The sequence below is a fragment of the Vicugna pacos genome, chromosome 13 (assembly GCF_048564905.1).
Source record: "Vicugna pacos chromosome 13, VicPac4, whole genome shotgun sequence".
In the NCBI taxonomy this organism is placed as follows: domain Eukaryota; kingdom Metazoa; phylum Chordata; class Mammalia; order Artiodactyla; family Camelidae; genus Vicugna; species Vicugna pacos.
This window is the reverse complement of record NC_132999.1, coordinates 34,818,281-34,844,333: the sequence shown is the minus strand read 5'-3', so window position 1 is coordinate 34,844,333 and position 26,053 is coordinate 34,818,281. Positions and strand designations below refer to the sequence as shown.

The following is a 26,053-nucleotide window of genomic DNA, read 5'->3' as shown; positions in this document are numbered from 1 at the left end:
CATCACACTATTTTCCACAGTGCTGCACCACTTTACACTCCCACCAGCAATGTACAAGGATTCCAATTTCTCCACATTTTCATCAACACTTATTTAAAAAAAATTAAAAAAAAAATAATAGCTGTCTTAGTGGGTGTGAAGTGGTATCTCATTGTGGTCTTAACTTTCATTTCCCTAACGACTAATGATGTTGACCTTTCTTTCACGTGCTTATTAGCCATTTGTATATCTTCTTTGGAGAACAGCCTCTTCAAGTCTTTTGCCTATTTTTAAATTCAGTTGTTTGTCTTTTTGTTTTTGAGTTGTAGTTCGTAATATATTCTGTATATTAAACCCTTACCACATATACAGTTTATAAATACATTGTTGTCTTTTCACTTTCTTGATAATGTCCTTTGATGAACAAAAGTTTTTAATTTTGATGAGGTCCGATTTATTCTTTTCTTTTGGTGCTCATGCTTTTGGTGTTATATCTAAGAATTCATTGCCAAATCCGAGGACATGAAGATTTACTCCTGTTTTCTCTTATGAAATTTATGGCTTTAGCTCTTATATTAAGGTCATCGATCCTCTCCCTTTTACTTTCAATCTATCTATGTCTTTATATTTAAAGTGGGTTTCTTGTAGACAATATATAGTTGGGTCTTTTTTTTTTTTAAATCCACTCAGTCTCTATCTTTTAATTGGCGTATTTAGACAATTCACATTTAAAGTGATTATTGATACACTTTGATTAATATCTACCACATTTGTAATTGTCCTATACTCATTGCATTTTTTGTTTCTTGATTTAAAAAAAAACTTTCACTTTTTCTGACTTACCTGGTTTAAACTGAGGATTTTACATGATACAGTTTTCTCTTCTCGCGATTTTATTTCTTTAAAAGATTATTTGAGTGTTTGCCTTGGAGTTGTAGTATATATTTACAACTAATCTATTTTCAAGTAAGTATACCACTTCATAAGGTACCTTATAATAGTATTCTCACTTCTCCCCTCTGTAACATCATTGCTTTCACTGACTTCATTTATCTTTAAGCTGTAGTAACCCAATACATTGCTATTATTATTTTGAACAAGCAGTTATCTATTAGTTCAATTAAGAATTAAAAAATAACCCAAATGATTTATTTTACCTTCATTTATTCCTTTCTAACACTCTTCCTTTTTTTACATAGATCTGAGTCTCAGATCTATATCATTTTCCTTCCCTCTGAAGGACTTCTTGCAAGTACTTTATTGTCTCTGGCAATAGATTCCCTCAAGTTTTTGTCTGAGACAGTCTTTATTTCTCCTTCACTTTTGAAGGATAATTTACTTATCGATACTGAATTCTAGGTTGGTGGTTTTTTCTTACAACATTTTAAGTATTTCACTTCACTCCCCCTTGCTTACATGGTTTGTAAAGTGAAGGTGATATAATTCTTATCCTTATTTCTCTATAGGTAAGGTGATCTTGTTCTCTGGCTTCTTTCAAGATTTTCTTTTTGGTCTGTGATTCTTTGCAGTTTGAACAGGGTATGCCTAGGAGAAAATTTTTTGGTATTCATCCTGCTTGGCGTTGTTTGAGCTTTCTAGATCTGTGCTCTGGTTTCTGTTACTAATTTTGGAAAATTCTAGCCATTATTACTTCAGATCTTTCTTCTCTCTTTTCATTCTTCTCCTGGTATTGCAGAATATACTGTATATGTTATATATCTTTCATAATTGCCTCATAGTTCTCAGATATTCTGTTCTGGACCTCCCTGCCCTCGTTCTTTTTTCTCATTTCATTTCTCATTTTTGCATTTCAGTTTGAGATGATTCTTTTCACATTTATAATTCTAAATTTTGGAAATAGTCACATGGCTCAATGTAGAAAAGATACAAAAGGTAAATAATGAAAAACTATTTCTCCCCTTTACCTCTGACCCTCATTCACCCAACTCTAATCTTATAAGCAACCAATATTATCAGTTTTTGTTTTACCTTCCAGGATATTCTATGCATAATAAGGAAATACTTTATTTCCTCTCTCTTAAAAAAAAACTCCATAAGTGGTAGCATGGTATATACAGATTTGCATGTCATTTTCCCCCTACATATCAGAATATCTTGGAGATTATTCCACATCAGGACATAAAGAGCTTCTTGTTCTTTTTTTAAAATAAATGGCTACAGAGTATCCCATTTATGTACGTATAGGTCCACAACTGCTTATTCAAAACCCCTGGGTTCTGAATGCATTCGAAATTCATTATTTTTAAAATTACATAAAGATAATTTGTGCATATACTATATATGATACCCACAGAGGGTCTGGGGCAGCATCCCATAATTAAACATATTACTATTTGTGCAGTGAAAGTATGAACATTCACAATAGGTAGGACAAATAGTAAAATTAATATTGTAGTTTTGACATAGTAATAAACTGATAAATGAAATAGTGTGATATAGACCACAAATACTTGGTATTCTTTATTCATAAGGAAAACATTCAATAAAACCTCAAATCAAGCTAAGTATCTATACACAAGCATACAATAAATACTTCTTCTATCTGGTTTCTTGAGGATCTTGGACAAAAGGCTTCATTCTTATTGCTATCACTGTCACCAAAGATTAGAGCTGGGTATTTAATGATGGGCCAGGAAAGTGATTCTTTAATGATGATACAACACTACAATAGAAAGCCTTAAAAAAGGTGTAGTTCTAGCATAATGTCTCTCATTAATACAGATTTCTAAATAAGCAGTCTCTTCCAATTAAGTGAGCAGCCATAATCCCTTTTTACTAATAAATGAGCATACATTTCCCCCATACTGTCTATGGAAATATTTTTTCATCTGTGTTACATCTCACATCTCATCATTCTCATCATTACTAGATTCATGCTTCTTTGGGTTAATACTATTTTAGCAATTTTTCTATCTTTCAGGGAATGTACAACAGGTATGTAACTTATAATATTCAGTATTTTTCAGTATCAGCTTGTTCTCACTCAGTGCTTCTACAACCTTAGTAGGCATGGAAAATCGTCTGAAGAATTTGTTCAAACATAAGATTCTTGGGCTACACCCACAGAGATTCTGATTTAGTAGGTCTGAAGTTGGGTCTGGGAATTTGCATTTCTAACAAGCTTCCAAGTCATGTTGATGTTGCTTGTCCACTGACCACACTTTGAGTAGCAAGGCTTTGACTTATTTAGACTTTAAGCAAATTTTAGTATAAGTAGTGAGACTATATATCTTCTCATTAGTGACACAAAAACCTTCAAAATCCTTATCTACAAGTTTACTTTCAAACATTATTGTAAGCCAAAGTCTGTGCCAAATATTTATCGATGGTATTCCAAGTATCAGCAAACGTGTAAATGGCATCATTAAGGTATACCTGATCAAGCTTATGCAGTAATTCTTTTAGGAAGACTCGGAAGTTACCCACTGCAAGTACACAGTATGAAAATAAAAAAATAAATATTTATATTTGCTCTTCATTGGGAGTAAAATTTCTCGGTCACAAGAAGTTCATGAGGTGTATGGGAAGCAGTGGTCCAGAAATGACTATATATTTGTCTCCCATTCCAGATTGTGAGCTCATGCCTTTGGTACAGATTATTGAGCCAGGTAGAAAATATTTCTTTGATTATCCATGCTTTTTTGTTTACATACTAAGGATAAATTGTGAACAACTTTTGAAACATCAAACTGTCAAGATAATTTTCATCTACTTCATGAAAAGAAGCTTTTTCATCATGGTTGTCCAGCTATTTTATACAGTAATACTTCTGAAATTTCTGCAGCCAATCTTCTCATATTATATACTCACCTTAAAGGTTCAGTCTTTCATGGCATAATCTAGCTTGTTTCATGAATAACAAACCAGTCAGTGGCATATTCATGGTGCTTCACTGTTGAATGCATTTAGTCATGGTCATGTCAACATCTTCAATTTCTGCCCTCCAAAAAATTTTCTATTCTTCATTAGTTCTGGTCATTGTTGTCCCTGTAAAACTTCAACACTTTGTCTTTCTATTATTTCAAGTCCTATGTGGTGTTAATTCCCACAACTTATTCTTTAGTACTTACACTTTGCAATTGCAAATAAGGTTGGAGTGAATAACTTTGTACAAACATCATTTCATATTTGTCCAAATATATTTGTAAGATAAAATTCAGGATGTGAAATTGTTGGATCAAAGGCTATGTACATTGTAAGTTTGATGGATATGACACATTGCCCTCCACAAAAGATTACCAATCTATACTCCCACTCTACACCTTTGCAAACACAATGTTTTATCAAAATGCTTTCTTTTATTTTGAAATAATTTCAAACTTACAAAGAAGTTTCAAGAATACTACAAGCATCATCTTTTCTCCCCCCAACTCCCCGAACCACTTGAAAGTAACCGATTTGATACCCCATCACTCCTGAATATTGCAGTCTATTTCTGGCAAGCAAGGATACTCTTCTACATACTCTTCTGCAACATAACCATCAAAATCACAAAATTTGCACTGATAGATTAGTATCACCTAAAGAGACATGACAAATTAAACATAATGTGATCTTGTATAAGTGTGTATAAGATTTTGTACAAAATTACGATTTACGTTTAGTTTGTCATATCTTTTCAGTCTTTGACAATTTGGAAAAACTTCTCAGTCTTCCTTTGACATTCATGACCTTGACACTTCTGCAGATTAGACCACTAATTTTGTAGAATGTCCTTGAATTTGGGTATGCGTGATGTTTCCTCATGATTAGATGGAGGTTTGCATTTTTGGCGTAATATCAAAGAAGTGATGCTGAATTCTTACTGCTTCTTGTCAGGTAATATATGATTTTGACTTGACCCATAACTGATATTAACTGTGATCACTTGATTAAAGCAATGTATGCCAGGTTTCTCTAAAGTTACACATTTTTTCTTTATGATTGACAAGTATTTTGTGGAGATATACTTTGATACTACGTAAATATCCCCCATCAAATGTTCACCCACTAGTTTTAATATCTACTGATGTTTCTAGGCTGAATTAAGTATTATATGGTTGCCAAATTGTATATTCTTATTTCATCATTCCTTCCATAATCATCATTTGGCATTCCACTCCACTCATCTATTATTCATATCAGTATAAAACTCATGAGTATCTATTTTATTCAATGGGCTATAATCAGTTGCTATCATTACTTATTAATATTATTCACAGCTTTATTGAGGTATAATTGACATACAATAATCAACATATATTTAAAATGTACAATTTGATAAACTTTGATAAATGTATGCCCTAAGAAACCATCCCCACATCAATATAATGAATATATCCATTGCCCCCAAATTTCCTTGTGGCCCTTGGTAACCCCTTCTTCCCTTCCATCCTATCCCACACCAGCTCCCATTCCCAGGAAACCACTCATCTTTTTTCTCTCACTACAGTGGGCATTTCTAGAATTTTATATAAATGGAATAATACAGTATGTACTGTTTTCCTTTGGTTTGGCTTCTTTCACTTAGCATAATTATTTTGAGATTCATCCAGTAGTAGGTAGTATGTATCAATAGTACATTCCTTTTCGTTACTGAATAGAAGCCACTGTATGGTTAGTATCCATTCATCTGTTAATGAAAATTTGGATTGTTTTCAGTTTTGAGTTAAAAATAAAGCTGCTCTGAACATTCACATTGAAGTCTTTGTATGGATATATGCTTTCATTTCTTTTGCGTCCTGGAATGCCAGGATCATATCTGTAGGTGTCTAACTTTTAAAGAAACTGCCAAATGGTTTACCAAAGTGCTTCTTCAGCTTATATTGCTGCCTTCAATGTATAAGAGCTCCAGCTGCACTACATCCTTGCTAGTATTTGCTACAGTCTTTGCCATGGTTGCTTTTTGTTTTTAAAATTTTAGCCTTTCTTTTATTGTGGTTTTACTTTGCATCTCCCTAAGGACTAGTGATAGTCAGCACGTTTTCATTTACCAGCAGAGTATTTTCTTTGGTGGAGTGTATCTTTGGTTATTTGTCCATTAAAAGAAAAAAGAGTTGTTCATTTTCTTTCTATTGCGTTTTGAGAGTTCTTTATGAGGTATGTGATTTGCAAATATTTCTCCCAGGCTGTGGCTCATCTTTTCATTCTCAATAGTGACTTTCACAGAGCAGAAGTTCTTAATTTCTGTAAGTCCAATTTGCCAATTTTTTCTTTTATAGATTGTGCTTTTAGTGTTTTATCTAAGAAATCTTTGCCCAACTAAAAATGAAAATGATTTTGTCCTGTGTTTTTGTCTAAAAGCTTTATAGTTTTAGCTTTTACATTTAGGTCCTTGATCCATCATAAGCAATTTTTGTATATGTTGTACCATTTGTTGAAAGACTATTCTTTTCCTCAACTGAATTGTCTTTGCCCCTTTATTGAAATAAAGTGATCCCATATGTGTGGGTCTATTTTGGGACTCTATTTTCTTTCACTGATCTATTTGTCTATCATTATACCTATAACTCTTTATTGATTATTATAGCTTTATAATAAGTCTTGAAATCAGGTGGTGTTAGTCTTCCCACTTTGTTTTTCTTTTGCAAAGTTATTTTTGGCTATTCTAGGTCCTCTGAATTTTAGAATCAGATTATCAATTTCTACCCAAAAAAGCCTGTTAGGATTTTGGTAGGGATTGCATTAAATATATACATCAATTTGTAAAGAATCAACATTTTTTTTTGAGAATCAACATCTTAATAATACTGAGTCTTCCAATCCATGAGTGCAATGTCTTTAGGTCTTTAATTTCTTCAGCAATGTTTTATAATTTTTATTGTATAGGTCTTATAATCTTTTGTTAAGTTTATTCTCAAGTATTTCATGTTTTCTTGGTGTTATTACAATGATAATTTAAAAAATTTCAATTTCTGATTGTTCATTGCTGGTATATTGAAATACCATTGATTTCTGTATATTGATCTTGAATCCTGAACATTGTTAAACTCATTGTTAGTTCTAATGGTTTTTTTCCTAACAGTTTTTTGCAGATTCCATAGGATTTTTTACATAGACAACCATATCATCAGAGAATCAGAGAATAAAGACAGTTTTACTTCTTTCTTTCTAATCTGGGTATCTTTTACTTCTTCTTATTGTCTTATTGCAATATGGCTAGAACTGTCAGTATGATATTGAAATAGAAGAAGTAAAAGCAACCATCTTTGCCTTGTTCTTGATGTTACGAAGAAAACATTCAATCTCTTACTATTAAGTATAAGGGTAGCTGTATCATAGATGCCCTCTATCACTCTGAGAAAGTTCCCTTCTATTCCTAGTTTGTTGAGAGTTTTAATTGTTTTTACTAGGAATAAATGTTGGATTTTATCAAATGCTTTTTCTGTATTACTGAGATGGTCATATGAGTATTCTTTTTTATTCTGTTAGTATGGTGAAATACGGTCATTGATTTTTGAATGTTAAACCAACCTGGCATTCTTAGGGTAAATCTTACTTGATTATAATAAGGTTATGCTGTATTTTCCTGTTTTACATTATTGGAGACACTCTGTTAAATTTTTTATTAAGAATTTTTGCACCTCTGCTCATGAGAGTTATTAGTCTGAGTTTGCTTTTTTATAATAATTTTTGTCTGATTTTGGTATCAGGATAGTGCTGGTTTTATAGACTTGAGATTTCCTCCTTTTCGATTTTCTGCAAGAGTTACAGAATTGTTATATTTTCCTTAAGTGTTTGGTAGAATTTACCAGTGAAGCCATTTAGGCCTGGATTTTCTTTGTGGAAAGGTTTTTAACTATGAATTCAATTTCTTTAAAATTCATTTCTACTTATTCTTTTTACTGTAGTAAAATACACATAATATGAAATATACCATTATAACCATTTAAGGGTATAATTTAGTGACATTAAATACATTCACAATATTGTGCAACCATAACCACTATCCATTTCCAGAACTTTTTCATCATCCCAAATATAAACTCTATACCCATTAAATATAATTCCTCCTATCCCTGGCCTCTCTATTCCACTTTCTGTCTCTATGAATTTCTCTTCTATTTTACATTCTGACTCTATGAGTTCATGATATTAACTGTGACCACTTTGTTAAAGTGATGTCTGCCAGGTTTATTTACTCTCTTATAGAGTTATACTTTTCCCCTTTATGACTGATAAATATTATGTACAGAGATACTTTGAGATTATGTAAATATCCTGTTCCTCATCAAATGTTCAACCACTAGCTTAGTATCAACTGATGTTTCTTCACTGTGGCTATTTTAGATATTTCATATAAGTGGAATCATACAGTGTTCATCTTTTTATGCCTGGCTTCTTTCACTTAGCATAGTGTTTTCAAGGCTCATCCATGTTGTAGCATGTATCAGAATTTCATTCCTTTTTATGGCTAAATAATATTCCTGTGTCTGTGTGTGTGTGTGTGTGTGTGTGTGTGTGTGTATCTATATGTGTATATACATGCACACATATACTACATTTTGTTTATCCATTCATCTGTTGATGGATACTTGAGTCATTTCCAACTTCTGGCTACTATGAATAATGCTAAAAACACTGGTATACAAATATATGTTTGAGTCCATGTTTTAAATTCTTTTGGGTATATACTAAGCTCATTCTTATTTATTATTTTTTTAACATTTTTTATTGATTTATAATCATTTTACAATGTTGTGTCAAATTCCAGTGTTCAGCACAATTTTTCAGTCATTCATGGACATATACACACTCATTGTCACATTTTTTTCTCTGTGATTTATCGTAACATTTTGTGTATATTTCCCTGTGCTATACAGTGTAATCTTGTTTATCTATTCTACAGTTTTGAAATCCCAGTCTATCCCTTCCCACCCTCTACCCCCCTGGTAACCACAAGTCTGTATTCTCTGTCCATGAGTCTATTTCTGTCCTGTATTTATGCTTTGTTTTTGTTTGTTTGTTTGTTTTTGTTTTTTAGATTCCACATATGAGCGATCTCATATGGTATTTTTCTTTCTCTTTCTGGCTTACTTCACTTAGAATGACATTCTCCAGGAACATCCATGTTGCTTCAAATGGCGTTATGTTGTCGGTTTTTAAGGCTGAATAGTATTCCATTGTATAAATATACCACATCTTCTTTATCCAGTCATCTGTTGATGGACATTTAAGCTGTTTCCATGTCTTGGGTATTGTAAATAGTGGTGCTATGAACATTGGGGTGCAGGTGTCATCCTGAAGTAGGGTTCGTTCTAGATATAAGCCCAGGAGCGGGATTCCTGGGTCATACGGTAAGTCTATTCCTAGTCTTTTGAGGAATCACCATACTGTTTTCCATAGTGGCTGCACCAAACTGCATTCCCACCAGCAATGTAGGAGGGTTCCCCTTTCTTCACAGCCTCTCCAGCACTTGTCATTTGTGGATTTTTGAATGATGGCCATTCTGACTGGTGTGAGGTGATACCTCATTGTAGTTTTGATTTGCATTTCTCTGATAATTAGTGATATTGAGCATTTTTTCATGTGCTTATTGATCATTTGTATGTCTTCCTTGAAGAATTGCTTGTTCAGATCTTTTGCCCATCTTTGGATTGGGTTGTTTGGTTGTTTCTTATTAAATCGTATGAGATACTTATATATTGTGGAGATCAAGCCTTTGTCGGTTTCATTTGCAAAGATTTTCTCCCATTCTGTAGGTTGTCTTTTTGTTTTACTTATGGTTTCCTTTGCTGTGCAGAAGCTTGTAAGTTTCATTAGGTCCCATTTGTTTATTCTAGAACTAGCTTTTTGTTTCACTGATTTTTCTGTTTTTCTATCCTCTATTTCATTGATTTCTGCTCTCATTTCTATTACTTCCTTTCTTTTGCTTACTTTGGGTTTCATTTTTTCTTCTTTTTCTGGTTTATTTTCTTTCTTTCTTTTTTATTTTTTTGAGTAAAAGCAGATTTATTTAGAGAGATGTACACTCCAAAGACAGAGTGCAGGCTGTCTCAGAAGGCAAGAAAAGGCCAAGAGGTGTGGTTTTGGGTGTTCAGTTTAAAGTAAAAGATACACACTCCACAGACAGAGTGTGTGTACCGTCTTGGAAGGTGAGGGAGCAAGAGAAGCCCTTTTTCTGGTTTCTTACAGTAGAATCTGAGATCAATGATTTGAACCTTTTCTTCTTTTCAAATAAAGGCATTAAGTACTAAAAATTTCCTTCTAAGTAAGGCTTTAGGTCCAATCCACAAATTTTTATATGTTGTGCTTTCATTTTCATTCCCTTTAACACATTTTCTAATTTTCTTGTGTTTTTTTCCCCTTTGTCCAGTGAGTTATGTGGAAGTGTGTTGTTTAATATCGAAAACTTTGGTGGATTTGCCACATATCTTTTATCATTGATTTCTAATTCAACTGTGGTTTTCTGAAAAAGATTTTTATTTAACCTTTGTTTTTGAAAGATATTTTTACTGGTATAGAAGTCGAGGTCAAAAGTTTTCTTCAAAGTATTTTAAAGATTTTTCTCTACTCTCTTCTGGCTTACACTGCTTCTATGAGAAATCTGCTCTCATACTTATCTTCTGTTCTTTGTATGTAATATATCTTTTTTTCCTCTAGTTGCTTTTAAGAAAGATTTTTTTCTTTTACCACTGGTTATAAGCAATTTGATTATGATATGCTTTGGTATATTCATCTTCATATTTCTTGTACTTGAGGTTATTTGAGCATCTTGGATGTGAAGTCATCCTTACCCAGCTTGAGATCTGACACTCCATATCAGGCCAGTGCCACCTCCACTTCCCACATGGTTGTTTGTTATCAAATTTATTATTTTTGCCAATAAGATTGGTGAAACATGTTATCTCAGAGTAATTTTAATTTGTATTTCTCAAGTGAGGGCAGGCATTTTAATTGTTTAAAAGTCCTATGTTATCTTCTTTTCTGTGACCTGTCTGATCATGTTCTTTGTTCAATTTTTATATTAGTTTATTGATCATTTTTATATTGATTTATCTGTCTTTTATCTTTTCTACAATAAGCATGCATTTTTTTGCAATAAGAATATACAACATTAAGTTATTTTAAATTTTAAAAATGCTTGAAAAATCCATGTAGTTTCCTGGTATCAGAAAAATACTCACAGTGCATGGTAGCTAGTATCCTATTGTATCTTCTCTGGGGTTTATTTTCACTTGTTTGTGATGAAACCTACATCGCTAAGTGAAGTATGGGAGGTCAAAAGCCTGAGTCACTTTGGACTGCCTATCTTTTGACCAAGGCCCTGGAAAAATTATACACTCTCATTATCTGTAAAGAGATCTGGAGCTCCATCTTAGTCATCACTTCACTGAATTTTTCAGTGGCCCTGGGAAGCTGACAGGTTCACTAACAATGATCCCCATTTTATAGATTTTGAACTGGAGGCTTAGAAAAGTAGTGACTTTATCATATGGGAGGTTAGATTGAGAAGTTAACTTAAGTGGAGAGGGTGCCTAGCATGCAGGAGGTCCTGAGTTCAATCCCCAGTACCTCTATTAAAATAAATAAATAAATAAACTGAATTACCTCCCCTCATTAAAAAAAAAAAGTTACCTTAAAGATGATTTCATTCCGAGTCCTACAGTTAGTAACAGGGCAAAACTCTGGCTTAGACCCAGGTGTTCATTCTAATAGCAGCAATCAAAGTGAGGATCCCTGTCACTCTGACTAGTTAAGGGAGGATGAATAGCTTCTTCAGGAGACTGCAGGCTAAGCCTTTGATAGGCCATGACCAGGCAGGCGTAGCGGGGGAGCTGGAGCCTAAGGTCTGTCTGTGCTCACCTTTGGCAGCAGTCAGCATGGTGGAGGCCAGTTCACACTGCTGTGATTCCAAGTGTCCGAGGGTGAACCAGCGAGGGTAACGGCTGGGCACCACAGATACCATATGGTGAGGGTGGGAAGTGTCACCTGCAGAAGTTGAGTTTTCTAGAACAGGTAACCTAGAAGATCCAGGAAGAATCATCAGTTACCACCCAGACCCTTGCCATTTTGAGCCACCTTAAGGAAGCTTGTTTTCTGTTGGGGAGGAACCGGGCAGGAAAGGGTTAAAGAAGAATTTTGACAGTTGTAAAATCTATACTGTACTTTATATGAGGTGAGTGCCTGGTCACTTGTAGAACTCAAGCTGAATAGTCCTTACTGCAAATGGGTTTGGAAGGCAGCTCAAAAGTCGTAAGATTATTTTTAAAAGTATAGAAAGTATATGCCAAGTAATCCTGAGCAGTCCTTTGTGGTTAAGCTGAGGAGCTCTCTCAGCCTCATGGTTTAACAAAAATTCTTCTGTATGGTCTGCTGCACCCTGGAGGCCCGCCTGCCTGAACCAAGGATCCTATTCCAGTTTGGAAACAGGATGCCCATAGCTCATTGTTCTCAAGTCTTGATATAGATTAGTTTTATTTCTGCTTCCTCAGATGAATCTGGTGATCTATGTCTGGGAGCCATGATTTAATTAAGTATGAAAGGGCTACAACTCCAAACTGGCCCCAAAACAGAGAGACTCAGGTCTTGGGTATTCTATATCTGTTAAAACTCAGGGGCTTCCTCAGACAATCCACTGAGAGTATAGCCAGGGAGCAAGTGCGTCCCCAGCAAGGCATCCCAGATAGGAATTCTAGATCATATGAAAATATCTGAGCCATTTTAGGGCAGGCCAGTGGCAGATCCAATAAAATAGAAAAGGAGGGAAAGAAAAGAAAGTGAGGTAAACAAAGAAAAAGAGCATTGATGACTTCTGCTTCGGTCGAAGTAACTGGGCTAGGAAAGGGCTACCCACCTCATGGCACGTAAAGCTAATTTATATGACAGGTCTGGATCATGAGGCAGCAGAGCTGAGAACAAATACTTGGCAAAGGTATGCATGGGAACACTCTCTCGGTGGATGACTTCTCCCAGACCGCTGAAGGGGCCTCCTGCAGGAAGAAGATAAGCCAGCCAGTTACTTCTCTGTGTGCTTTTATTTGCCTGCATGGACTTGAGCCTTAGGATCCCACACGTGTTTGCTAGCCATGGTAATGTTTACTGCACTCTAATGTCAGAAATGTTGCTGTACCTGTGCTCTGTTAAGAGAGGAGAACCCATAGTCAAAGGCCAAAGACTCTGTGACAACAGCCCCTCCTCTACTTACCTTCCAATAGTAAGACGCACTGTTTCTGCAGTGTTTGCACTAGCGCATCATCCAGCTGCAGCTCCTGGAGTCGACTCAGGAGCTGCTCCTCATTACGGCACACCTTGTCCTGTGCGTAGAGGCCTTCAGGCATCACCCTCTGTTGACCCATCCCCATCAGAGCAACTTCCAGGGCCAATGACAGGTAGGACTCATGGCTGTTTGGGCACCCTGAAGCCACAGGCACATGCTGGTACACAGGAGGTCTGCTTTCACTCATATCTGAGGACAACAGGGCACCAGATTCCTTAGGTCAGGCCCCATGTATTCTTCTGATTCTCTCCCTCCCACTTTAGGATACAGCTTGGTCAGTAGCTAACACAGGAAAGCTGAGTCAAACACTAGAGCAGTAAGAAAAATATACTGGAAAAAGATTACACAGGGTTGCTCCTTCCTGATACAAGAACTGGCTAGGCCAGCTGGGGAAGTATAGAATGCTACTAATCTTTTGCTAGAATGTTAAGTAATACTATAATTATCTATTTTTGTGTCTGTCTCTTTCACTAGAATGTAAGAATCTTAAAGGAAGGAGACTTTATCTTATTGCCCTAGGTACCTCCAGGGCCTGGTATATGGCAGAAGCTAAGCGTTATGTCTGTGGTGAAAAAATCTCAAGTACAACCTCAGGTTTTCAAGATGTTAACTGTCACTGTGCAGATAAAACAGACCAAATACAATGATTCCCTTTTCAGGGGATCAGAAGGAAGATAGGGTAGCCCTAACTTGGACTGGGGCCACTCCTTGTAGAGAAAGCCGAATCCATTCAGGTAAAACTATCACTTTCAATTTCTATGCTATTATTACTTTATATGTTCCACCTCTGGGTTCAAAGTTTCAAGAAGAGAGCACAGGTTTAAAAATCAGAGTCTTAATTTCTTTCCTTTTCCCCTTCATTCATGTGAAAAATATTTATGGAAGACTATTAAATGGGAGGCATTGGATTAAGTGCTGGGATCATAGCTAAGTCACAATTTTTGCTTTCAGGGACCTGACATCTAGTAAGAGATAATCACTTATACACAGAGTGTTAAATACTATAATACTATAATATGTATACAATATAGTGATGATATAAAGGAAGGAGAATCAATTCTGTCTCAAGTCCCTGATGCTTTGATACTTTACTAAATTACTTCCCTTTTATTTCTCATTTGTAAAATTGGTACAAAACTACCAGGAGGAAGAACGTTCAAGGGAAACATGAGAGTACTATGTAACTGCAAGGGATATGCACACTCCTGATGGAAGTTCCTTCCTACTTAGACTGCTCTGAGGACTTGGCCTCTGACTCCTCTAATCCCTCTAGCCCTTCTTATTCCCCTTGGATCACTCTTTAGGAATTCATGGTAGGGAAGTGAGAGGAGCAAAGGAAGGCTGGCAAGCTAAAATGAGTGGGTAGGACAGGGCCAGTCCACAAGGTGGGAAAGGAAGGTGGGAGAGAGAAAAAGACCTTGGAAACCTCTCAGGGGAGGTCCAGTATGGAAAAGAGGAAAAAAAGGCTGCAGAAAGGGTAAAACAGACTCTGTCAGGGAGGAGAGGGCTCCTAAGGGTAGTTTCCTCTTGTCTCAGGCTGACCCCTGTACCTGACACTTCCAGGTAGCCATCATCATTCACGCGGCAGGCCTCAGTCAAAGTGAGAAACAGGCAGCCAATGGGATCCAGGGGGTGGCCAACCCAGCCTTCCAGGTTTGTGATGGTTGTAGTTCCTCTCTGTAACAGTTCTAGAAACAAGCAGGTCAAAGTTTTAGAGAGTGGCAGAGACACATGCCGTCTGTCCCACCCTGGTCTCTTCCTCAGTCTCTTTCAGACGCTGGCCCTGAGACTCAAAATAAAGCTTTCCTCATTGTCTTGCTGAGGTTGATAAGACTGGTCAAGCTTATCAGCCAGCTATAAGGCCACGAGGTATGCATTTAGGTTGCCTGCCGGTAGCACACATATGTAGATACAGCTTTAAGGTTTAAAAAGGGTCTTCTTATACCAGATTTTAGTGGGTTCGATCACCCTGTGAGAGAGGCAGGACAGCATTATTATTCCCATTTTACAGATAAGAAAACTGAGATTCACAGAGTTGTAAATGGAGGCATTCCACAAAGCAGGTAGAATGACCTAGAATCCCCCAGCCCCTGCCACACTATGAAACTTAGTGAAAATTAAGTACTCAGCCTTGCAGCCTCTGAGGATCCTTATCAGTCTCAGCCTAAGGAGTTAAGTTAGCTCCTGATCACTATACCTTTCTTCTGATGCTTGTAGATTTCCAGCTGCCGTTGCTGCTGCAACCTCAAAGTATTGATAATGGCCACCGTGAGTCTGAGGGCCTCTTTTGGGTAACCATGGGAACGCAGGGCATCAACCCGAGCACAGGCTGTAGGCACATGCTCTACCAGATGAAAAGAAAATATTTTGGTTGAGTTAAAATTTCAAGTCAGGAAAATCCATGCTTGACAAAGGGAGACTGTGTTTAGTTCAATTCCTCAGATTCAACCTGGTGTCTACTGTGTACCATATTTTATCTTTTAGTGATATATGGTTGAATAAGTCACCACCTCCAAGGAGATACCTTGTAGCCTCAGTGTAGTGGTTTGGTGTAAAAAGGGACATACAACTTAGATAATAAAATGTACCCTTTTATGAACATGTACTATGGGAACTCAATGTAGCAACTAACTACCTTTACAAAGGGAAAGGCCTCATTTATTTATTTATCTTATGTTTCCTGAGAACCTACTATATGCCAGGTAGTATACTTGGCAAAGGAAATACAAAGATGAATAAGAGATGGTCATTTCCTTCAAAGAGCTCACAAATGATACATAAGCAGATCATTATAAAATAGTTAAAAAGAAATGACATGATAGAAATACACCCAGAAAGAAAATAATATTTGAGCTATATGCTTTGTAAGGCAAGCAAGATTTAACACAGGTAGACAAACAGGGAAAAGCATTCCCCTGGCAAAGGGAACATATAAACAAAGGCATATAAGTAAATCATAGAAAGTATTTTATGTAGCATCTTCAGAGTATGGCAAGTAGTTCTGTGTAGAGTTGGGTTATGTGGCTAGAGACAGGGTGAAAAGGTAGAGTCTGCAATGTTAAGAGATTTGAATGCCATACTGAGAAGTCTGGATTTACCTTAGGCATAAAAGAGGGCTACCAACGGCTTATAAATGGGGAAGTGATTATAATGAGATTTATGGTTTATTTTGTGACTTCTTTTAAGAAACATTAAAAATTATAGAAATAATTGCAGAAATCTTGAAAATACAGAGGAACAAAATAGAAAAAAAATCAGAGATAATGATTATTTCCATTTTCATATATTTTTATGAACTATATATATCTATCTACAGATTTTTCTATTCCATTTTAATAAAAATGAGATATTATTTTTACATTTAACTTTAATTTTTTAATTAATTATTTTTTTTAATTGAAGTATAGTCAGTTTACAATGTGTCAGTTTCTGGTGTACAGCATAATAGTTCAGTCATATATATACATACATATATTCATTTTCATATTCTTTTCCATTATAGGTTACTACAAGATACTGAATACAGTTCCCTGTGCTATACAGTAGCAACTTGTTGTTTATCTATTTTATATATAGTAGTTAGTATCTGCAAATTTCGAACTCCCAATTTATCCCTTCCCATTCCCTTCCTCCCTATCCTGGTAACAATAAGTCTGTTCTCTACGTCTGTGAGTCTGTTTCTGTTCTGTAAATAAATTCATTTGTCTTTTTTTGGATTCCACATATAAGTGATACATGGTATTTTTCTTTCTGTTTCTGGTTTACTTCACTTAGAATAACAATCTCCAGGTCCATCCATGTTGCTGCAAAAGGCATTATTTTATTATTTTTTATGGCTCAGTAGTATTCCATTGTATAAATATACCACAACTTTTAAAAAATTAGGTTATGATATAATTATTGTAACTTCATTTTTCCACTTAATAACACGTTGTAAGTATTTTCCCATATCATCAGATATACTTCTGTAACATTAAAAATGATTATGTATCATTCCACTAAATATGTATACTATCCGAGTCAATCAATCTCCTATTATTGGGCATTTAGATTGTTTCCAATTTTTCTCATCTGTACGTTATTTATATCCATACTTGAATAAACCCCATAACTTTATGCATTTTTAAGTTAATTATAACTCAGAATAAATTCCTAAATGTAGAATTCCTGGATCAAAGGGTAGGAATGTCGGGGGGGGGGGTGGAGGGTGGGAGGGGATGGACTGGGATTTTGGGGTTGTGGAGTGGATAGACAGGATTGCACTGTGTGGCACAGGGAGGTGTACACAGAATGTTATGATGAATCACGGAGAAGGAGATGTGATGGTGAGTGTGTGTATGTCCATGAATGACTGAGGGATTGTGCTGAACACTGGAATTTGACACAACACTGTAGGATGATTATGAATCAATAAAAAATATAAACAAAACAAAACAAACTGACACTGTAAAAAAAAAAGGGTAGGAATGTATTTTAAAGGCTTCTGATAAGTGTTGTTGAAATGCTGTTAAGCGTTTACATTCCTACCTGTCATTATGCAACCTCTCTGGCACCAAAACCCAATTATCTTTATTTTAAAAATCCCTTACCATTTGACAATCAAAACATGATAATTTAGTGTTGTTTTGATATATAACTTTATTAATGAGGTATATTTTTTCCACATTTTTGTTAGATTTATGTTTTAGAAGTGCTGGATCAGAGAAGAGGAAATATAATCAAAGGGAATTTCAGGTAGTGATCCACAGTGAGTTTGGTCAAGGCTTTCAAGAGACAGACAGGCACATACCCAGATCCAGCAAGATATTGTGAAAGACAAAGGTATGGGGTAAGGGATGGAGGTAGGGAATTGGGAGATGGTAATAAAAACATATAACATTGTTGTAAGACTCAGAAAGTGAATATTAACAAAAAATGTCTAGTTTGGAATGGGCATTCTGTGGTAAAGTCAAGAAGAGACTGACAGAAGGCCAGAGGAGGGTCCACAATGGAACAGCTCTATCCTGTTACGATCAAGGAAGGAATGAGGAAAGGGAGACAGCTTGGTGACAAATGCAGACAGTGCCTTAGCTACTAGTACAGGGTAATTTAAGTTTCAAAGTTCGTGCTTTTTCAGCAAAACATGTAATTTCAGAGTAGATTATAATGCTGCTCAGTTAACTGCTGGCTAAGAGAGCCTGTGAACTGATGTCTATTGGTTGTCTTAGTACTCTGAGATTTATTAACTCCTTTCCCCTCCCCAAACTTAGGAAACAGAATACAAATCCTTCTATTTGAGGTTACTGTACCTCAGCTGAGTACATATACAAATGGCTCAAGCTTCACATAAATATCCTGAGGCCCTAGTCAAGGCCCCAAAAGATCTGTATGAAGCTGTCCAAATTGTAGTTGCATTGCTGGTACCCAAACAGATGGCTCATGCAGGCCTGGCATGAGGTGAGACTGGGCTCTGAAATTCTTAGAGTAGGAAAGGTACACTTACCAAGCCACAGTGGCTGACCCTGGGAATTAAAGAGTAGTCTCTCGCTTTCCTGCTGGCAGGCAGGAGCTATATATACATCACTGCTGATTATTCGTTGTAAGTGGCTGTCCTGCCAGTGCAGTTCACGGCCCTCAATGGCTCTAGTGAACACTGTCCGTCTTGGTCTGGATAAAGAATCTGGGGAAGAAAGAAATGCAGCAGTTCAAGATGGGTAATCTGAAGCTCTAAGCATGGTGTCTTCTTCAGGGTGGGAGGACGGACAGCAGAATAGTGTGTGGTTAGTGAGAGCAGCCACTCTGCCAACTGTCTGGGTGTTTGCTGTGTTGCATCTTTATTGGATAGCTTTTAGTGTGTCTGTGCCCTCTATGAGAAGAACCTTTCTACATAGTTCTATGACTCCCTTTCTACTTCTATAGAAGGCCAGTTTCTCCTAGGATGCAGAGCCACATGAAAGAGAGGAGGGACAGTGATGCTCAACCACTCAGTTATGAGGATACAAACTGCTTACATAGAAGCCAGAGGAAAAGAGAAGCCGCTAGGTAACTTCCCCGGCCAACCCATAACCTATCTTATTCACAGCATAACCCTTCTCACACTACATACCTCTGTGACATCGATGTAATAGCTGAAAAAGAGCTGAAGCCCTGTGTACTCTGGTACCTTTATCACACTAACATCTGCAGGCTTACAACCTTGTTCTCTAATAAGAAAAACTGATGCTGACAAAGACTAATTGTTTTCTCATTGGAGTCTTACCATGTCATCTCTCTTCAGGAAAAGGGCTGCAGGGAAACAGCAGACAAAGTAGGCTCAATTCTTTAGGGTGGTGTGTAGGAAGACCAAATGGAAGATACAATCATAAAATTGAATATAGAAGGACTCATGGAAATGGCATTTAAGGAAATTAAAGGAAAAAAAAAGGATCATTTAACTGACTCTCTGCCAGATTAAGAACAGTTGAAATTATTTTGGGATCAAGACCTGAAGTACTACACAGGTATTTCTAGTGATGCCCAAATGAGCTGCGCATCTACTGAGCCTGTGCAAAAATACCAGGAGGGAAAGTCAGAGGATTCAGACTGTACTTGAAAGAAATGAACAAATTCATCCACTAAGCAAATGTCCTTGGATTCTAGTCATTTCTTTAGAAGTTGATACATTCCTTAGAGTACAGGCCAGGGGGATTAAATCATAATAGCACTGATGATGTTTACTGAAATGCTCTTCCATCATGTTGTGCCTCAGTAGAAGCACAATGACCCTTCTACTGGCTGTAATCGAAGCCCTTCTCCTGCTGAACTGAGAATCCACGTGGGTCTGCTCAGCCCACAGTGGGGATTAGGCTCCCAAAATGTTTTGAAATCAGCAAATAATGAGTGTCTACTAATGGCAGGTACTGTCCTTGGTACTGAGGATATAAGAAGTCCCTGCCTTCATGGATCTCTACATTTAAATGGGGTGAGATAGTTGAATGAACATATAATACAGCAAATATATCAGATGGTTATTAGGGCTATGGAAAAAACTAAAGCAAAGTTAGGGAGAAAGGCGAGCTGGTGTTGGGTAGGAGTTACTGTTTTATATAGCATGGTCTTTAATAAGGTAAATGTTTGGGCAAGAGACTTGAAGGAACTGAAGAGCAAGCCTTAGACATAACTGAGGGAAGAGTATTCCAGGCAAAAGGAACACCACGTACTAAGATCCTGAGGTGCGAACACATTTAGAGTGAGGCAGTGAGGAGGCCAGTGCACCTCAGAATGGAATGAGCAAGCAGGAAAGTCGTAAGAGATGAAGTCAGAGAGATACTAGGGAACCAGATCATGGAGGGCCTTCTAGGCCATGAGGGAAAGATGAGAAGCTACTGGAGGGCTTTGAGCAGTTATTTGCATTTAAAAGGAAAACTGACAGCAGTATGGAGAACAGACTATAAAGTGAAGAGCAGAAGCAGGAGAAGCAGTTAGGAGGCAACTGAAATAATCTGTGAAAGATGATGGTAATCAGAGTAATAAGCAGTGGAGGTGATAAGAATAAACAAACTCTACATATATTCTGAAGGTAAAGGTAACAGGATCTGCTCATAGATTAGACCTGGGGTGACAAAGAGAAGAATCAAGAATGGCTCCAAGGTTTTAGCATAGACTTGCCATATATGGAGACAGGGAAGACTGCAGGAGGAGGAGGTTTGGGTGGGGCTTGAGGGGTAAGAAATCCTACTGAGATGCCTATTAATATCTAAGTGGAGATACTGAAAAGGTGGTTGAACATACAAGTCTGGAGTTGAGAGGAAAAATCTGAGTAAGAGATGTAAGTTTGGGTGTTGATAGTATATAGGTGATTATTGAAACAATGCACTTAGCAAGGGAGTGAATATAGAAGGAGAAGTGGTTTGACGACCGAGCCCTGAGCACTCTAACATTTTAGGTTGGGACATAGTGGCAAGGGGAGACAGTAAAGGAGACTGAGAAGGAGGAGTCAGTGAAGAGGAGAACCAAGACAGTAGTGTCTTGAAAATAAGATGAAAAAGGCATTTCAAGGAGAGTGATCGATTGTGACAAATATTGCTGATAGGTCAAGTAAGGTTCTGACTGAGAACTAGATTTAGCACTGATTAGCATTAGTGACCAGTACAAGAGCTGTTTCAGTAGTAGAGGGATGACAGCCTGACTGAAGTGAGTTCAAGGGAGAATAAGAGCAGAAGAAATAAAGATACACACATATGCACTATTCTTTTGAGCATTTTCTTAATTCTACCACTTATTTCTACTACCTCAGAGAAACAGGGTGGTAGCCAGAGAGGCATGTGGGGTCAACAAGAATGTTTTTTGTTTTATTTCATTTTGGGATGAAAGATAAAACAATGTGCTTTTATACTAAGAGGAATAATCCACAAAAACTTGTGATGCAGGAGAAAGAGGAGATAATTCCTGGAGTGATGCCCTGGATAAAAGAGAAGGAATAGGATCTCAAGAATAAGTGGAGGGCTTGGACTTAGACAGAAGCACAAACAAAAAGAGGAGAAGAGATAGAGTAGATGGACATAGACAGAGGCCGGTGTGGTGGTATAGTTTTAAAAATTCTCTTCTGATTGCTTCTATATTCTTAGGAACAAGCAGCAAGGCTGTAGGCTAAAAGTGAGGAAGGGGAGAAAGTATAGAAAGTTTTAGGGGAAAGATGGTGTGAAATAGTAATTTAGAAGAGTGAAAGAAGGCATAGACCAGGGAAATGGAGTTGATGTCTGGACAGTAATATGGATCCACTTGAGATTATTGGTCATAAACTTAAAATAAGACCAGTTATCATGGTGGTGTTTCTCTCCACTACATTCAGCTGTGCACGTGTGAACACTGAGTAATGAGAGTTAGAACTAGTAAGGTTAGGGTTTTGCTATATGAGTGTAACAAAGAGAAAGAGAGGGTTGAGTGTGTATGCAAGGTAGTGATTATAATGATGCACCAAGGAATCTAACCTGAATAAGGAGGAAAATGAGGCTTCCAAGAGAATGAAAAAGAATCAAAATACCTACTGGAATTGGGATACTAGATAAAATAACCTAGTAAGGCTGATGGTGGTAATTAGAGCCGCTTGAAATTACATTTGTGAAGAAGATGCAGTTATTGGTAATGACAAGGTTTAGGGTATGATCTTGGGATTGCATGGGTAAGTTATGGTAGAAGATGAGACTATTATAAGAGAGGAGGTCAAAGAATTGAGAGGCTAGAATACTGGAAGGATCATATATATGGATATTGAAATGATCAAGAATTAGGACAGAAGTAGTGACAGAGTAGTGTTAGTGGGTGAATAGCCAAAAATCTTCAAGGAATGAAGGGGATTGATCCAGAGGTCTACAAATGACCAAACCACCAGAGTAGCAGACAGTATATTTGACAGCGTTAACTTTAAAGCTGGGGGTATTTTAGGAAGGAGAGAGGGACAATGATGTAGAAATGGCAATAAAGAATAAGCACGATGCCTGTTGCTCCATCAGGCCCAAAAGTAAAGAAATGTGAGAGATAAATTAGCCACAACTTGAGAAGACTTAAGAGGGAACAACATCCTCAAATGAGAACCAGTAACAATGAATAACCAATACATCATGACAAGGAAGAAACTGCCAGTCTGGAGGCATGTGTTTATATGCATTTGACTTTCTTTATGTCAATCCAAAGCCAATACTAGAAGAATGGGTTCCTGGGCTGTGAAGATTAGAAGAATGCCAATAAAGGGTAGCTTCAAGAAGTGACAAAGCTGTAGGATTTTCATCTCCCGTTACCTTGGTTGCCTTAAATACACTGACAGTCAATTATGGTACAATAGATGAAGAACAAGCAACAACAATAATTTAAGTGATTTCCTCCTTGAAGTTAAAAATGTCACTAGATTTATCACTTAAAATAAAAGGCAGTGCTGTCTGATAAAATCTAACAATAAAGTATCCCAATGGGCTAAAAAGCAATCAATTGCCAATAGCAAATGGCCTGAGTTAATAAACTATAACTGATGTGAATGCTTATGCTCGTGGTATCTGGTCAGTGAGCTCAAAAGGCAGAGGGTACAGTATCACTGTACTGGATCTGTTTTACAGTGAGGCAAGAGTCCTAGCTGTATCTTAGAAGGATGCCCCTTCCTAGCTATCTGTTGTATAAAAATTTAAGAAAAACAGAAAAAAGTAAGAAAGGTGATTTTCAGGACATTTTAAAAAGTTTTTATTTTGTGGGTCTTCCACCCTTCCCTTGAAGTAGGTCTTCTGAGCTAAAAACCAACCCCATCTGAGGCCAAGATCCATTAGTCATGAAGAACTTGAAGGGTAAAGAGGATTCATGCAGAGCGCTCTAGAAATTTTTGCTGGGCATATAAAGACACTCTTGATGTGGAAAAAGACAGCATTCCCAATGACAAAGATAAAAGCTTATTCTTATTTAAGGTTTGGCATTTCAAGACAAACAAAAGGACAGGCTTTTCTTATTTAGGATGACAATTCTGACAGTCAAAAGGTTGTCCAGTCACCTTTGCTCGAGGGCTTTACCTTCCAACTTTTGGAGTTCCAGGCACAGAGACCCTAAAAAGGTATCTGGCTCACCTGAGCTGTGACTGGCATTCTGGGGAAGTGCATTGGTGATGTTGGGCAGCTCATGTCCATAGTTCCCATCCTCAAGGGGACAGACATCCAGGTCATTCCACTTCTGCAGTTGCTGCAGCCAACAGGATTTTTCCTCCAGTTTGCAATGTGGATTCAAAATGATGCATACCCATAAGGCCCCTGGAAAATAGAGCAACCCACATGCTTGACATCTCTCCTTTGATGTATGGCTAAGCCCTAATTTTTCAGTTTACTCTTTTCTTCCATTTCAAGTTGGTAAGAAAAGTTTTCAAAACATCAGCTTTTCTCAATATAAAAAGCCAGATCTGCTAAAGTTTTCATAAATGCTTATTTTTCCTCCCCAAAGGTTTCTTACAGCAGAGTGACTATCTTAATATCTGGATGTGTGCCTATGATGATGAACAAGACAGATTTGGGTTTAAATTCTGAACTCAAATCTCAGGCCAAAACATTTATTGTGAGCTTTCTTGTTTAGAGCCCTGTACTGGAGAATAAGACACTGTTCCTACTCTTGAGGAGCTGTCCAGTGGGGGAGATAGATAAATAAACACAATGTCACTTGACTATGATAAGTGTTAAGATAAAGATATGTTCAGGGTACAACAATAGCACTGAGGAAGGGCATTTAGTGCAAGAAGGGAGGTGCTCAGAAAAGGTACCAACTTTTGGTTAGTTGACCTTGGACTTTCTGAACTTAAAATCCCTCAACTGCAAAGCTGAGATCATAAAAACAACTACTTTGTAGGGATATTATGAGAATTAAATGAGATAATATTTATAAAGGGTTTAACATATTACTTGGCATATAGTAGAATTTAGTATTTCCTTTTTCCAGGAAAAATAGTTTATTTGGACTTGGATTTTGATACTGTTCATCAGCTGTGATGCCTTAAAACTGTTACATTCTTGGATCTTCTCTGTTGTGATAGCAAAGTATCATATATTCTATATAAACAATGAGTACTGTTTCTTTGACCACATTGCCCTTCACTTCAAGCAAACCTGCTTTTTCTTTGCAAGGCTGGCTATGGGGCTGAGCCAGAAATATTCTTAGTCTCAAGTTAACAATAAGTCTAGCTGTAGAGTGTCTTAAGTTAAACATCCTTTGGGATGGAGCTATATTTATGGATGGAGGTATATTCAGACACTATTTCAAGGTTCCTCAGAGTCAAATAGGAAGGCTTTTTAAATGGTCTTTTAAAGATACTAACTGGAGATGATGAAAATTTGTTTCTATTGCTCAATTCAATTTTTCAAATAAACAATGAAAAACCATATCATATAATGTAACAGTATTATATAATGATGGTTTTCAAGGAGATTATAGTTAGGAGTCACCCAAATAATAATTGTAATAAAGCACAGTAAATGCTATTATAGACATATATAAAGTTTTATGAGAATATGTACGCTGGAACAATTAACTCTGCACGTGGGGTCAGGAAAAGTTATAACATTCGAGTTCATCCTTGAAGAATAAACATGAGTTAAGTCTAGTAAAAAATGGCTAACTAAACAGATAAGTTTATCTGTTATCACCACTCCTTCCTGATACTTCACTAAAATGAAAGTAGAGGGATAAAAACAGGCATAAGCTAACACAGACACAGGGAATGGGAGAGATGAAAGAGAACAGCCACAAAATTTTGGAAACTGGCAAGTATGTGGATGAGTGATAGCTGACTTCACGGAACAGAATAAGTTGAAATCTCCATCAACAGTTAGGAAAGCCCAGAAGCAGACTGATTCATGCTGCAGAGCCCCACTGAAAGTGGGGCTGAAAATAGTAGAATTCGTTAGAAGTTTGTCAAAGATCTCAGGCTCACAGATTTCCTCCTCTATTCAAGGTAGCTTAGTGCCTGCTCATTCCCTCTCCTGGAAGAAAATCAGAGTTTTACTCACTGGAAAGGTTGATTCAGAGAAGCTCTGGATTGGGAATACTACTTACAGTTGAGGACGGGGTTTCCATACTAAAAACTAAGGGGTTAAGGAAAAAATTTATATTGAACAAATGGACACTTCCTGCCCCTACTGCTGCCAACCTTATTTCCCCACTTGGTTCTGAGAAGACTGTGACAGGCTTATAATCCACAACAACAGACTGGAGGATTCATCTCTGGGGGACGAATCAGTCCAAGGGGGAAAAAACACTGCATATTCTGATAACTGGGGTTCTCCCATGAAAAAGCCCAGCCAGATCATCCTTAGTTAAGCTGACTAGTTGTGAAGGACACCCACACCCACTCACACATACACAAAGGACTTCCTTTTA

The 26,053-nt window shown here is 36.9% G+C and overlaps 1 protein-coding gene across 1 annotated transcript in view; it reads right to left on the bottom strand.

The window, feature by feature from the left end:
• Positions 1 to 26,053, bottom strand: part of ZSWIM5 (zinc finger SWIM-type containing 5) — a 136,594-nt gene that overhangs the window by 10,910 nt on the left and 99,631 nt on the right. Inside the window, exons 5-11 of the mRNA XM_006200408.3 lie at positions 23,761 to 23,940; positions 18,681 to 18,857; positions 15,396 to 15,542; positions 14,749 to 14,886; positions 13,127 to 13,387; positions 12,776 to 12,911; positions 11,785 to 11,942 (exon numbers count right to left, since the gene is read on the bottom strand). Coding sequence (XP_006200470.3) covers positions 11,785 to 11,942; positions 12,776 to 12,911; positions 13,127 to 13,387; positions 14,749 to 14,886; positions 15,396 to 15,542; positions 18,681 to 18,857; positions 23,761 to 23,940 — 1,197 coding nt within the window. The remainder of the gene's footprint in view (positions 1 to 11,784; positions 11,943 to 12,775; positions 12,912 to 13,126; positions 13,388 to 14,748; positions 14,887 to 15,395; positions 15,543 to 18,680; positions 18,858 to 23,760; positions 23,941 to 26,053) is intronic.